General features: G+C 36.2%; 2 protein-coding genes across 2 annotated transcripts in view; one reads left to right on the forward strand and one right to left on the reverse strand.

Moving 5' to 3' along the window:
* Window positions 1–3077: 3077 nt before the first annotated feature.
* LOC123237303 (glyceraldehyde-3-phosphate dehydrogenase-like) lies at window positions 3078–4274 on the reverse strand. The gene has a single exon (XM_044664138.1). It carries the CDS (start codon window positions 4266–4268, stop codon window positions 3267–3269), a length of 1002 nt encoding a protein of 333 aa, XP_044520073.1. The 5' UTR covers window positions 4269–4274; the 3' UTR covers window positions 3078–3266.
* Window positions 4275–12819: 8545 nt separating this feature from the next.
* The window catches only part of LOC123237305 (liver carboxylesterase 1-like), a 40012-nt gene continuing 39722 nt past the window's right edge, over window positions 12820–13109 (forward strand). The window contains 1 exon segment of the mRNA XM_044664139.1: window positions 12820–13082. Within this exon segment, the coding sequence (XP_044520074.1) occupies window positions 13031–13082 (52 nt within the window). The 5' untranslated portion in view covers window positions 12820–13030.

Consider the following 13109-nt stretch of genomic DNA (forward strand, 5'->3'; position numbering starts at 1 on the left):
GTTGATTCTCTAGGATTTTTTAAGTATACCATCATATCATCTGCAAAATTTGATAGCTTAGTCTCCTCATTGCCTATTTTAATAACTTCAATTTCTTTTTATTCTCTAATTTCTACTGCTAGTGTTCTTAGTACAATGTTAACTAGAGGTGATAATGGGTATCCTTGTTTCATGCCTGATCTTATTGTGAAGGTTTCTAGTTTATCCCTATTGCATATGATGCTTGTTGATGGTTTTAGATAGCAAGTTTCAATCCCACAAAAACCAGGATCCACAGATCTCAGGTCTCAGGGAAAGAAAGGAACCCATGCCAGGGCTTCCAGGGTGGTTTTTAACCCCCCCCCCCCGGGCCAACTTCTCTCTCCTGTGTCCACACGCCCCTCTGGGAACATTCCGACATACAACGGATCACAACGTCAATCACAGGTGAGGACTCCTGGCTCCCAGGTTTCAATATAACAAGTGTAGAAGGTGATCTATGGATCCTTTTAATGTCTATATTGCCCTCTTGTTGTAGAACTTCAGGGCAGTTTTGATGAATAATTTCTTTTAGTATGGAGTCCAAATTTCTATTCATTTCTGCTTTTTCAGGAAGACCAATGATTCTCAAATTGTCTCTTCTAGCCCTGTTTTCTTGATCTGTCAATTTCTTATTGAGATATTTCATGTTTCCTTCAATTTTATCAGTCTTTTGACTTTGTTTTATTTGTTCTTGCTGTCTTGAGAGATCATTGGCTTCTACTTGCACAATTCTTGTCTTTAGAGACTGGTTTTCTGCTATTTCCTTTTGATTTTCCTTTTTAATTTGGTCTATCCTTTTTTCCAGTTGCTTGATTTTGGTATCCAATTTGCTTATCAATTGTTTTGATTTGGGGGCATCATTTTCGAATTGCCCAATTCTAGCCTTTAGAGACTGGTTTTCATATTCAATCTGGTCATTTCTGGTCTTCAATTTACTTGCCTCACTTTCCAATTGCAAAATTGTGCCTTTTAAAATGTTATTTTCTTGCCAGATCTCTTCCATCTTTCTCATCATCTCAGATTTGAACTCTTCAATAGCTTGTGACCAGTTTTCATTATTTTTGAAAGTTTGGATATGATTATTTGTTTGATCTCCTCTGCTGTTTGCTCTGTTGTCTGGATTTTCTCTTTGTAAAAGTTGTGGAGTGTTAAAGATTTCTTCTTGTTGATCTTTCTCTTTTGGGATTCCTGTGGATGGCTTGCCATTGTAAGCTTCATGCCCTCTCAGGTTTATCCTCACACCCAGGGTCTGTCTGTACCCCTTAGGCTCCTGAGGTCCCAGGTCTAGTTGTTCTCAGGGTCAAGCCTCCTAGTGGTCCCTTTGCTTGTTCTTCTGCCCAAAGCTCAGGGTGCTGCTTCCACAGTTATGCTCCCCTCTTCTCTGGGTCCCCACCCAAAATCCGTGCCTGGGCTCAGAATCTGCGTCTGAGCCTGCACTTAGCGTCTATGTTCAAAGTCCGTCCATTCTTTAGTCTCTTGAGGTCTTAGGTCTTGCTGCTCTCAGGAGCAGGCCCTGGTGACCCCAGGTAGCTTGCAAGGACTTAATGGGTGCCCCAAACTTGCTCTAACTCTTTTGGGCTGGCTTTGGCACTGTAGGTGGTGTGTGTGGGGGAGGGAGTTACTCAGCTCTCATTTTAGTGAGAGCTGTTTCACCCCTTTATAGCATGGAAATGCCCCATTTCCACGTACCTTCAATGATGCACCCTGTTGTGTGGTCCCTTTGTTTGTCTGGATTTGTTTTTATGTCTTCTTGAGGAGTCCTATACATGTGGGTTTGGAGAGGTCAAGCAGCTGCTTTTTACTCTGCAGCCATCTTAACCCAGAAAAACCAATACTGATGATTTGGTTGTCTTCTTTCCTTTTTTTAAATTAGATTGACCAGTACTTTGTCAATTTTATTTGTTTTTTCAAAGTCCCAGCTTTTAGTCTTATTTATTAATTCAATAGTTCTTTTACTTTCAATTTTATTGATTTCTCCTTTAATTTTTATAATCTCTAATTTGGTCTTCTTTAAGGATTTTTAAGTTGTTCCCTTTCTAGTTTTTTGATTTGCATGCTCAGTTCATTGATCTTTACCCTCTCCAATTTGTTATACATGTACTCAAGGATGCCTTATCTGCATCCCACAGAGTTTGGTAGGATGTCTCATCATTGTCATTCTCTTCAATGAAATTGTTGATTGTTTCTATGATTTCTTTTTTAACTAACTGGATTTTTAGACTCACATCATTTAATTTCCAATTAGTTTCTGATTTGCCTGTCCAGATGCCCTTACTAATTATTATTTTTATTGCATTATGATCTGAGAAGTATACATTTATTTTTTCTGCTCTTTTGCATTTGTTTGCAATGTTTCTATGCCCAAGTACATGGTCAATCTTTGTGAATGTTACATGTGCAGCTGAAAAGAAGGTGTATTCCTTTTTGTCCCTATTTATTTTTCTCCACATGTTTATTAAATTTAATTTTTCTAGGATTTACTCCACCTCTATTATCTCTTTCTTATTTATTTTTTGGTTTGTTTTATCTAGATCTGAAAGAGGAATATTTAGATCTCCAACTAGTATAGTTTTACTATCTATTTCCTTCTTGAGCTCTGCCAGTTTCTCCTTTATGAATCTGGATGCTATACCATTTGGTGCATACATGTTGAGTACTGTTATTTCCTCATTGTCTACACTGCCTTTTTTTCAGGATGTAATTACCTTCCCTGTCTCTTTTAATCAGATCTATTTTTGCTTTGGCTTTGTCAGAAATTATGATTGCCACTCCTGCCTTCTTTTTCTCAGTTGAAGCCTGAAAGATTTTGATCCAGCCCTTCACCTTTAACCTGTGTATATCCAACTGCCTCATATGTATTTCTTGTAGACAATATATGGTAGGATTTTGTTTTCTAATCCACTCTGCTATTTGCTTCCATTTTATGGGCAAATTCATCCCATTCACATTCAGAGTTTTAATTATCAGTTGTGTATTCGCCAACATTTTGGTATCCTCTCCAATTTCTACCCCTTCTTCTTCCTCTATTTCCTTTTTTTTTTTTTGCACTGAATGTGATGACTTTATTGATGGTACACAAGATAGGACTATGCTCCTCCCCCCACTACAGGGGTGCCTGGGGCAGGGATGTGAAGAGGGCATGGGATCCCCAGCACAGGGACATAGGTTATTATGGATGTGGGCTCCCCAGTGGTGGAACTACTCTTTTTTTGGCTGGGGATGAAGATCCATCATGGCTTTCCACTTTACTCCTTGGTGGCCATGTACTTCATGAGGTCTACTACACGGTGGCTGTAACCGTACTCGTTGTCATACCAAGAAATGAGCTTGACAAAATGGTCGTTGAGGGCAATGCCAGCGCCAGCATCGAAGGTAGAAGAGTGGGTGTCACTGTTAAAGTCACAGGATACTACCTGGTCCTCTGTGTAGCCCAAGATGCCCTTTAAGTTCCCCTCTGCAGCTTGTTTCACCACCTTCTTAATATCGTCATATTTGGCAGCTTTCTCCAGGCGGCAGGTCAGATCCACCACAGACACATTGGGAGTAGGAACACGGAAGGCCATGCCTGTGAGCTTCCCATTCAGCTCAGGTATGACCTTGCCCACAGCCTTGGCAGCACCTGTGGAAGCAGGGATGATATTCTGGGCAGCCCCACGCCCATCGCACCACAGCTTGCCAGAGGGGCCATCTATTGTCTTCTGGGTAGCAGTAATGGCATGGACTGTGGTCATGAGTCCTTCCACAATGCTGAAGTTGTCATGAATGACCTTGGCCAAGGGGGCCAAGCAGTTGGTAGTGCAGGAGGCGTTACTGACGATCTTGAGGGAATTGTCATATTTTTCATGGTTCACCCCCATCACGAACATTGGGGCATCAGCAGAAGGGGCAGAGATAATGACTCGCTTGGCTCCACCCTTCAAGTGAGCCCCGGCCTTTTCCATGGTGGTAAAGACGCCAGTGAATTCCACAACGTACTCGGCTCCAGCATCTCCCCATTTAATGTTAGCGGGATCCCACTCCTGGAAAATGGTAATGGGTTTTCCGTTGATCACCAGCTTTCCATTCTCTGCCTTTACAGTGCCCTTGAACTTGCCATGGGTGGAATCATACTGGAACATGTAAACCATGTAGGAGAGGTCAATGAAGGGGTCATTGATGGCCACAATTTCTATTTCTTTGCAGCTGAATGTTGCTCTGGTCACCAGGCGTCCAATACGGCCAAATCCGTTGACTCTGACCTTGACCATCTTGTCTAAAGGATGCGACTGCAGCAGAGGATTCTGGCAGCGAGCTTGGGTGAAGAGCTCCCTCTATTTCCTTTTAAACCAGTGGTTTGTTTTAAATCAGTCCCCATTTTCCCCTCCTTTATTGTATTTCCCTTTCTCCCCACTCCATTCTTATTCCTCTCTTATTGAAAGAAAGTTTGGGAGAAACTTAGTTGAACATCCCAAATAATATAACAAGTAAAGCTTGAAACGAATACAGGACTTGTCCATGTGAAACTGGAGGTAGATGCAGAAAGTGACTAAAGCTGCTATCTTTTAAATATGATGGTAACTTCCTGTGGAGGGCTTTTGGCACTTTGAACTTGGTGTGGAAGGATCTCTGATGAGACCTCAGACAGTTTCTCTTTGAATTCTCACATGGGTAAGTTAGTCTGACCTTCTTTCTCTTCCCTTGGTGTTTCTGGAGGCTCTAGCCTTAAGGAGGCCTCTCTTCTTAGAGGAGGCCTTGTGGCTAGAAATCTTGTTAAATTCACCTCTGTGCCCCTCTGCTGGGGCCTCTAAATTCCTACGTGGTTTGGGCCTCTGGTCTGGGCCAGAGTTTTTCTCTCTAAATTTCCCTACATTCAGCCTTCGTAATTGTAAATAAACCACCATAAAAGTCATCTTGACTTGGATCTATTTTATTTTGAAATCAAGTTAATTGATTTCTGGTCAACTTAAATATCTAGTCTCCCCTCTTACACATATCATCTTAAACCACTTAGAACCCCAACTACTACTTATGAATAATTTTTCTAACTACTATGATAGTGAATACAGTTTTTGAGATTTACAAATATCATTTTTCTTTATAGGCATATAAACAATTTGACCTTGCCTAAGACCTTAAAGGAATTTTTTCTTTTCTCTCTCTTGTTTACATTTCCATGTTCCTCTTAAATTTTGTATTTGGACATCAATTTTTCTATTTATTCTGGTATTTTCTTTATAAATCCTTGAAATCTTCTATTTTGTTAAATGCCCATACTTTCTCCTTGAAGTATAAAGTCTGTTTTGATGGGTAGGAAATGCTTGGTTGTAAATTCAATTCTCTTACCTTTCTGAATATAATATTCCATGTTTTGTCGTCCTTTAGTGTGGAGGCTGGCAGATCCTTTCTAATCCTGATTGGTATTCCTTAATACCTGAACTGTCTCTTTCTGGCTTCTTGCAATATTTTCTCCCTCCTTAGTTTGGAAGCTCTTGAATTTGGCAATTACATTCTAGAGGTTGTCTTTTGAGAATTTAATGTAGAGGGTGATCTATGGACTCTTTCAATGTCTACTTTGCCTGCTTGTTTAAGAGTATCAGGGCAATTTTTTTGGATAATTTCTTCTAGTATGATGTCAAGATTTCTGTTTATTTCTAGGTTTTCAGGTAGGTGTATGATTCTCAAATTATCTCTCCTGAACCTATTTTCCAAGTCAGTCATCTTCTCAATGAGATTTTTCATGTTTCTTTCTTATTTTTCATTCTTTTGACTTTGATTTTTTAATTCTTGCTGTCTTGTATGATTACTAGCTTCTACTTGCCCAATTCTAGTCTTTAAAGACTGGTTTTCAACTATGATCTTTTTTTTTATTTTTCAGTTCAGTTTATCCTGATTTTCATGGCTTTCTGCATGTCGATCTGGTCTCCAATTTGCTTATCATTTCATTTGATTTCTGGGTTTCTTTTTCCAAGTGGGAGATTCTGTCTTTTAAATAGCTATTTTCTTTTTGAACTATTTCCCACTTTTCTTGCAAGTTTGTTCTATTGTTCTTACTTGTTTCTCCACCTCCATTATGATTTCCTGGAGGAGGGCTTGTAACCAATTTTCATTTTTGGGGGAAATTTTGGATGTATTTGCTTGTTTGTCACCCTCTGCTTTCTCCTCTATAGATTATTGTTTTTCTCTGTAGAATTTATCCAGGGTCAAAGTTTTTTCTTAATTTTTTTGGTGGTTATAGATTATAGTTCTTGGTTGTTGGTGGCCATTGCTGTGTTAGTTTTTTCTTTCCTTCCCAGTCCAAAGTCTGATTGAGGAGTGTAAGCATGTCTCTTTGTGTTGAGCTACAGAGTGTTTTTTGCCCTGAGGCTAAGTCTCTGCCTCAACTGTGTGGGCAGTCCCTCTTTGTCCTATTTCTGTGCCCAAGCTCTGTGTTCCTTAGCCTCCTAGGGTCCCAAGTCTCACTGCTCTCAGGGGTAAGTCTGTGGTGCCCTCTGCCATCCCCCAAGAATATAGAGTTTGCCCCGTACTCACTCTGACTCTGGCATTTTAGGTGGAGTGAGGGAAGAGTGATCAGCTCTTGCTTTGGAAGGAGTAATTTTACCCTTTAATAGTGTGGAAATACCCAAACCCTGATTACCTACAAGGTTGCGCCCAACAGTAGAACCCCTTTGGTCATCTGATTTTGGCTTTTGTCCTTTTGAGGTGTTTTATATTGGTCGGTGGTGAGGAGAGGAAGACCCTTGCTTCGATTCTGTGGCCATCTTATCCTGGAAGTTTCCTCTACTTCATCTTTTGAAACTCCAAAGCATAAGTCAATTGACACATGTATTTTGATGTAACTGTGGCCCAAACATCAGGAGATATGCAGTATCATTCTTGGAAGCACTATGCAAATGTATAAGAGATGTTGCATGTTAACTCCCCACAGACTTCTGCTTAGGACTCGGAGTTCCTAAAATATCATCTGTTGTGTTCATAACATTCATCTTGGTAATGGCATTGTGTATTTCAATGTTCAATTCCTTCTTTGAGTACTTTGTTCTCAAAATCTCTGCCTTGAAAAAAATATATCTTGGCAGAGAATCTATATTGATAAGTATTTTTCCCCCATCACAACACATTAGAAAGTAGAGAAACTTTATTTTCTCAGTTTGTTATACCTGTGCTAACAGGTACAATGTTCTGTTACTTGTAGGTTGTGTATTATGCCCTGAATGTCTTCTAGAGACAAAAATTCAATACACACAAAGTGCCAAAGACTTTCTGGTGCTTATACTCTCTAAGTACATAGCATGACTTGGCAGTATTTTATTCCGACTTCATCAAGCATGAATATCACACTTCTATACATGGCTGCCATTTGGAACCAGTAAAATATGTTCCTTAGTAGCTCATGCCCTTTTGATTTTCATACAGGGACTGCTTTTTGGCAATAAAGTGAAATGCTTTGGTTAGAACTATTTACTTGTACCACACAGGGGAGAAATTCCAGTCTAACATAAATAACATGGCTTCAATTTCTGGCATTTTCTCTCTTTTTAAGTAGCCTCCCAGCAAGAAAACCTGAGTCCCTGGGGGAGTTGGTGTCATTACCATCCTGCTTTGGGTTGTACCATTTTGTATAATCATTTACTATGTTCTGGAGATGCATTAATTTAATTTTCTCTGTTTGCTCTGGTTTCTTCTGGTTTTCTCTGCCTTCAGTCCTCTAAGGATCACTGAAAAAGGTGGGTTCAGTGTAAAAAAGTTTATAAGCCCTAGTGAAATATTCCCCAATGAAATTCCTACAAGCTTCATTTCATTATATTTCATTTTCCTTAGGATCAGAGAGTCTTCACTAAATTCAGGAGTGTCACTATTTATGGGTACATTGGAATCATAAGACCTATGAGATATAGAATTTTCTTGTCCATTAATCTTCCATTGACAATAGTATAATCTGAAACTATAATTGGTTTTTGCTGATGCCAGTCTGGCCATTTAACTTAATTCTGGTAAAAATATAGTTTACTAGACTTTTATCTTGAGCATACCTGACATTCATAATCATAAAAGAAGGATACCAAACATTTATATTAATTATTTAAGATTTACAAAGCATTTAACATGTGTTAGCTCATTTGACCCTCATAACAACCTGATAAAATGGATGCCATTATTATTACCACTTAATAGTTGAAGAAAGTAGGGACAAGGGTTATTAACTAATTTGTCCAGGGTTACACAGCAAGTAACTTTTTGAGGTAAATGTAAACTGATATCTTTCTAACTCCAGGACAAAAACTCAATTCCCACAACAGCCACTCAGCTGTCTTAAGCAATCATTTTTTTAAATTAAATTTGATTTTATTTTCAGATTCACATTCTCTCTTTCTACCTTCCTACACTATCACTACTGAGAAAATAAGAGAAACAAAATCTTTTTTATAAAATGCATAATGAAGGAAAACACATTATGGCAATGATGATATCTAAAAATGTGTCAGTTAGTACTCTGAATTTATTAAGTTTCTTTAGGAAATTGGAAATACGTTTCATTTTGAGTATTGGTTGTTAATGTTGATCAGAGTTCTTAAATCTCCCAAAGTTGTTTGTTTTTACAATAGAGCTGTTACTATCTCAATTGTTTTCCTCTTTATTTTCATTTAATTCTGTATGAGTTCATACAAGTGTTCATAGGCTTCTCTGAAACCATCACTGTCATAATTCCTTATAGCACAATATTCGAACACATTCATATGCTGTAACTTATTCAATCATCTTCCAACTGACAAATCATCCCTTCAGTTTTTATTTCTTTGCCACCACAAAAAGCCACTACAAATATACATTCTATTTCCATGCAATTAGTTTTCTTACATCTTTGATCTATTTGGAGTCTATATCTAGTAGTTGTATTCCTAGGGCAAGGTTTATACAGAGTTTAATAGTTTCGGGGGAATTATTCTAAACTGCATACCAGAATGACTAGACCAGTTCACAGTTTCACCAATAGTACATTAATGTCTATCTTTTCCCATAGACCCTTCATCATTTGTCCTTGTTCTTTTTTTGTCAACTTTGACAATCTGATGATAAGGTAGAACCTCAGAATTATTATAATTTGCATTTCTCTTATCATTACTTTGGAACATTTTCTCCCTATAGTTATTGATATCTTGAATTTTCAGCATTTTCAAGCATTTCAGCATTTCAAAGCATTTTCAAAAGGGGATGTAAAAAACAGTTGAAAAATCCCTTCTTTTTGTGAAATATTATGCTAAATGCCTTTAATGAATATCCCTTGTGAACCTCATGACATCATTTTGAGGTAGCTGCTATTATTATCTCCATTAAATAACTTAACTAGAGTTATGCAACTAATGCAGTGATGGGCAATATTTTGAGCTTGGTGTGTCAAAATTTGCCAAAAAACTGAGCAAACTCAGGTGGCATGTCACTTCAAGAAAAAAACAACATATTTTTGTGATATTTATAGTTTAAATAACAAAAATGCACAACTATAATATATAACTGTATTTAATAAACCAAAATAGGTAAATTAACATAGGTAGAATTGTCATTTATAGTGCACAGAGTGTCTACACTACACTACAGCATCCCCATACTTCTCCATATGTGGCCACATGCCATCGAAAATGGCTATGTGTGTCAGTGCTGACACACATGTGATTGTATTGCCATTACTGAGCTAATGTCTAAGATTTAATTTGAACTTACGTCTTCCTGGCTCCAAGTCTAATACTCTAGACATTGTACCATTTCATTGCCTTTAATGATTGTTCATAGGCTTTGACCATTTTTCAACTGGGGAATGACTCTTATTCTTTTAAATTTGATTTAGTTCCCCATACAGTTTAGAAATGAGGTCTTTATCAGAGAAACATATTGCCAGTATTTTTTCCACTTTCCTGATCCTCCAATTTTTGCTGCATTGGTTTATTTTATTAAAAGAAAAATTGTCTAATTTTATGTAATTTAAATTACTCATTTTATTTTCTATGATCCTTTCTTTTTCGAGTTTAGTCATGTATAATTCCTTTCTTCATAGATCTGACAGATTTTTTTTGGTCTTCTAATTTTTTTTATAATATCACTCATCATGCCTAAGTCCTGTATTATTTGGGATGTTCAACTAAGTTTTTCCCAAACTTTCTTTCAAGTTTACAAACCTTTTTTTCCCAGAATATTGAGTTTGTACTTAAATATCTTGGGCCTTTAGGTGTATCAAATACTAGGTTACTGAATTTGTTTGCTTTAAAATTTTGTTCCTCTTTTCTTTACAATGATTACCCCCTTCTAGTATAGTTTGAAATCTGGTATAGGTTGGTCTCTTTCCTTCCATCTTCTTTAATTGAGTGGAGATTTTATTTTATTTTATTTTTTTCTTCCTTCAGATGAATTTTGTCATTTTTCCCCTAGATCTATAAAGTAATTCTTCTGTAGTTTGATTGGAGTGCAGTTGAATAAGTCAATTAATTTAAATAGTATGGTCATTTTATCATACTGACTAGATCTATTTATGAGTAACGGATTTTTCTCCAATTATTTAGATGTCTTTATTTGTTTTGTATTTCATATACTTCTTTTATGTCTTTTGACAAGTAGACTACCAAGTATTTCATACTGTTTTTCTAGTCATTTTGAATGCAATTTCCCTTTTACTCTCTTCTTACTGAAATTTTTTTACATAATATACAGAAATTCTACTCATTTATGATCTTATTTTATATTCAATATCTTTGTTGAAGTTGTTTCAATTACACATTTCATTGACTCATCCATTATATCATTGGCAAATTTTTTGATAATTCTGTTTCTTTGTTGATTCTTTAATCTATTTTTCTTGTCCTGTTATATAATAGCTGGTGTTTGTAGTACTATATTGAATAGTAATGAGGTATCAGACATCTTTGCTTGTTCCTTGATCTAGTTGGAAAAGTCTACTTCATTCCCATTTTAGATAATATTAGCTCATGGTTTTAGGTGAAAATTACCTATCATATTAAAGAAAGATCCATTTGTTTTTATACTTTTTAATGAATTAAATAAAATAGAAATGGCCATTTTATTTTAACAAAAAATATTTCTGCATCCAATGATATAATCATATCTTCTTGTTGCTCATGCTGTTAATGTGGTCAAAGATGACATAAATTGAAAATGGCCAATTGTAGGACAGTGGAAAGATAGGCACAATACTACATTGGGAACGGAGCTATTGATTAGCTAAAAATATAATTCAAAAGCTCTTGGGAATTATGCAAATAAAATAACTAAAATGTTCATATTCTTTGACCCAGTTGATAAGCATTTATTAAGCTCCTACTATGTGCCCTTTGCTAAGGGGAAAAAGTTTCCTATAACTGTTAAAATAATGATATTTTGTTATCTTTATCATTATATACTTCTGGTATGAATTCAAATTGATCATAGTGTATAATCTTTTGGATATATTATAGTATTCATTTTGCAAATAAGTTGCTCTTGTGTTAAGTATGAAGTGACATTTTTTGTCACTAAAGGAATTTGGTAGCATCTCTTTCTATTTTCTAAATTGTTTATATAACATTAGAATGAATTATTTTTAAATGTTTCATAAAATATATTTGTTAATATATCTGGCCCTAGGATCTTTGATCTTTGAAGATTCATTTCTGGCTTGCTTGTTTTTTAGCTATAAAAATCTATTTTATCTTCTTCTCTCTATTCCCCAGAAAACAAGAGCAGTAGAAACAACATTATCACCACTGTCAAGAACAACAAAATGAAACAAAAAAACTGAAATAAATTTCTTAATAAAAGAAAGCAAATTACTGCATTGGCAATGTCCAAAACATGTATGACCCATTTAATATGTTAAATGTATCACTTTTCTGTCAGGGGTTGGTACCATACTTCCTCATGAGTCCTAGAATCATGGTTTGTGATTACATTGATCACACCTAATTTCATGTGCATATTCTACCCTCCTTTTAATAGTTCAGATGAAAGTGAGTTTTATGAGTCACCTACTCTCTCCATTCATTCTCCCTTCTACTTGCACATTTAGATAATGTGGGAAAATATATACCAGCAAAACCATCAACACGTTAGATATGAAATTATGCTAAGGTGGTATTAATAACTTTAAGATGACAATGACCTGTTAATGAACTAAGCCAGCAATGCCATGGATAAAAGATAATTTGTCCCTACATCCAAATTCTTTACAAATGGGACCCTAAACTCCTGTATTTATAATAATTTGTGTGTTTTTTTAGTAGCAAAGGAATAAAAACTCAAGGGATGCCTTTACTTAGGGAAATGGCTGAAATGAAAACAATTTGTTGCGCTATAAGAAATGATGACTAGGAAAGAGAGAATGAAGCTGAGGATTTTTGCAGTTCTGCCTCTCTTGAATCCAATTCTCATACAAAGTCATCACCTGGGTGATGTCATTGATTCTTTTTGAAAATAAAAGACAATCAACAATAACTAAGTATAAATAGTCAGTGCCCAACATTTCTTCACAAAAAACTCTTTCCATGAAAAAATCTGATTCTCTTGATATCTAAAAAATATCTTTTTTCTTTAAAGTTAAAAAAAATGTTAAAAAAAATTAGGTCAGTCCTTAGAGCTATAAAATATGGGTGGGCCAAGACTTTCCTATGCCCACAGTTTGATCATCAGACAATAAGCTATGTGACACTCAGATTGAATTCAGTATTAAAGTGGATTTTCTATAACTTCGACTTTGACTATTGATGTGGGTGCTGAGTTTTTCAAAAGAGTATTTTAGAAATAGAGCCAAAAAATTTTAAAGGGTGAGTTATTTAAAGGGGTGGAGCTTTAAGATACCATCATTGATACTATCTTTGCAAAATGATTATTGGAAAGGAGCAAATTCCTTTCTTGATTTAATGAGATTTAATTTCCCACCTTTTAATCAGTTATTCAACCAATTTGTCCCTGTGCATTATAAAAGCACGAGCAGTTTTGAAGGATAGTTCAGATCCCTGACCCAACCACCTGAGCAAACCTTGCTCCTGACATGATGTGGCTGCATACACTGGTCCTGTACATCTTTGCCTTCACAGTTCAGGGTAAGGTATTTCCTTCCCTCTCCAAAA

Source organism: Gracilinanus agilis, chromosome 2, assembly GCF_016433145.1.
Source record: "Gracilinanus agilis isolate LMUSP501 chromosome 2, AgileGrace, whole genome shotgun sequence".
NCBI classification, from domain to species: Eukaryota; Metazoa; Chordata; class Mammalia; order Didelphimorphia; family Didelphidae; genus Gracilinanus; species Gracilinanus agilis.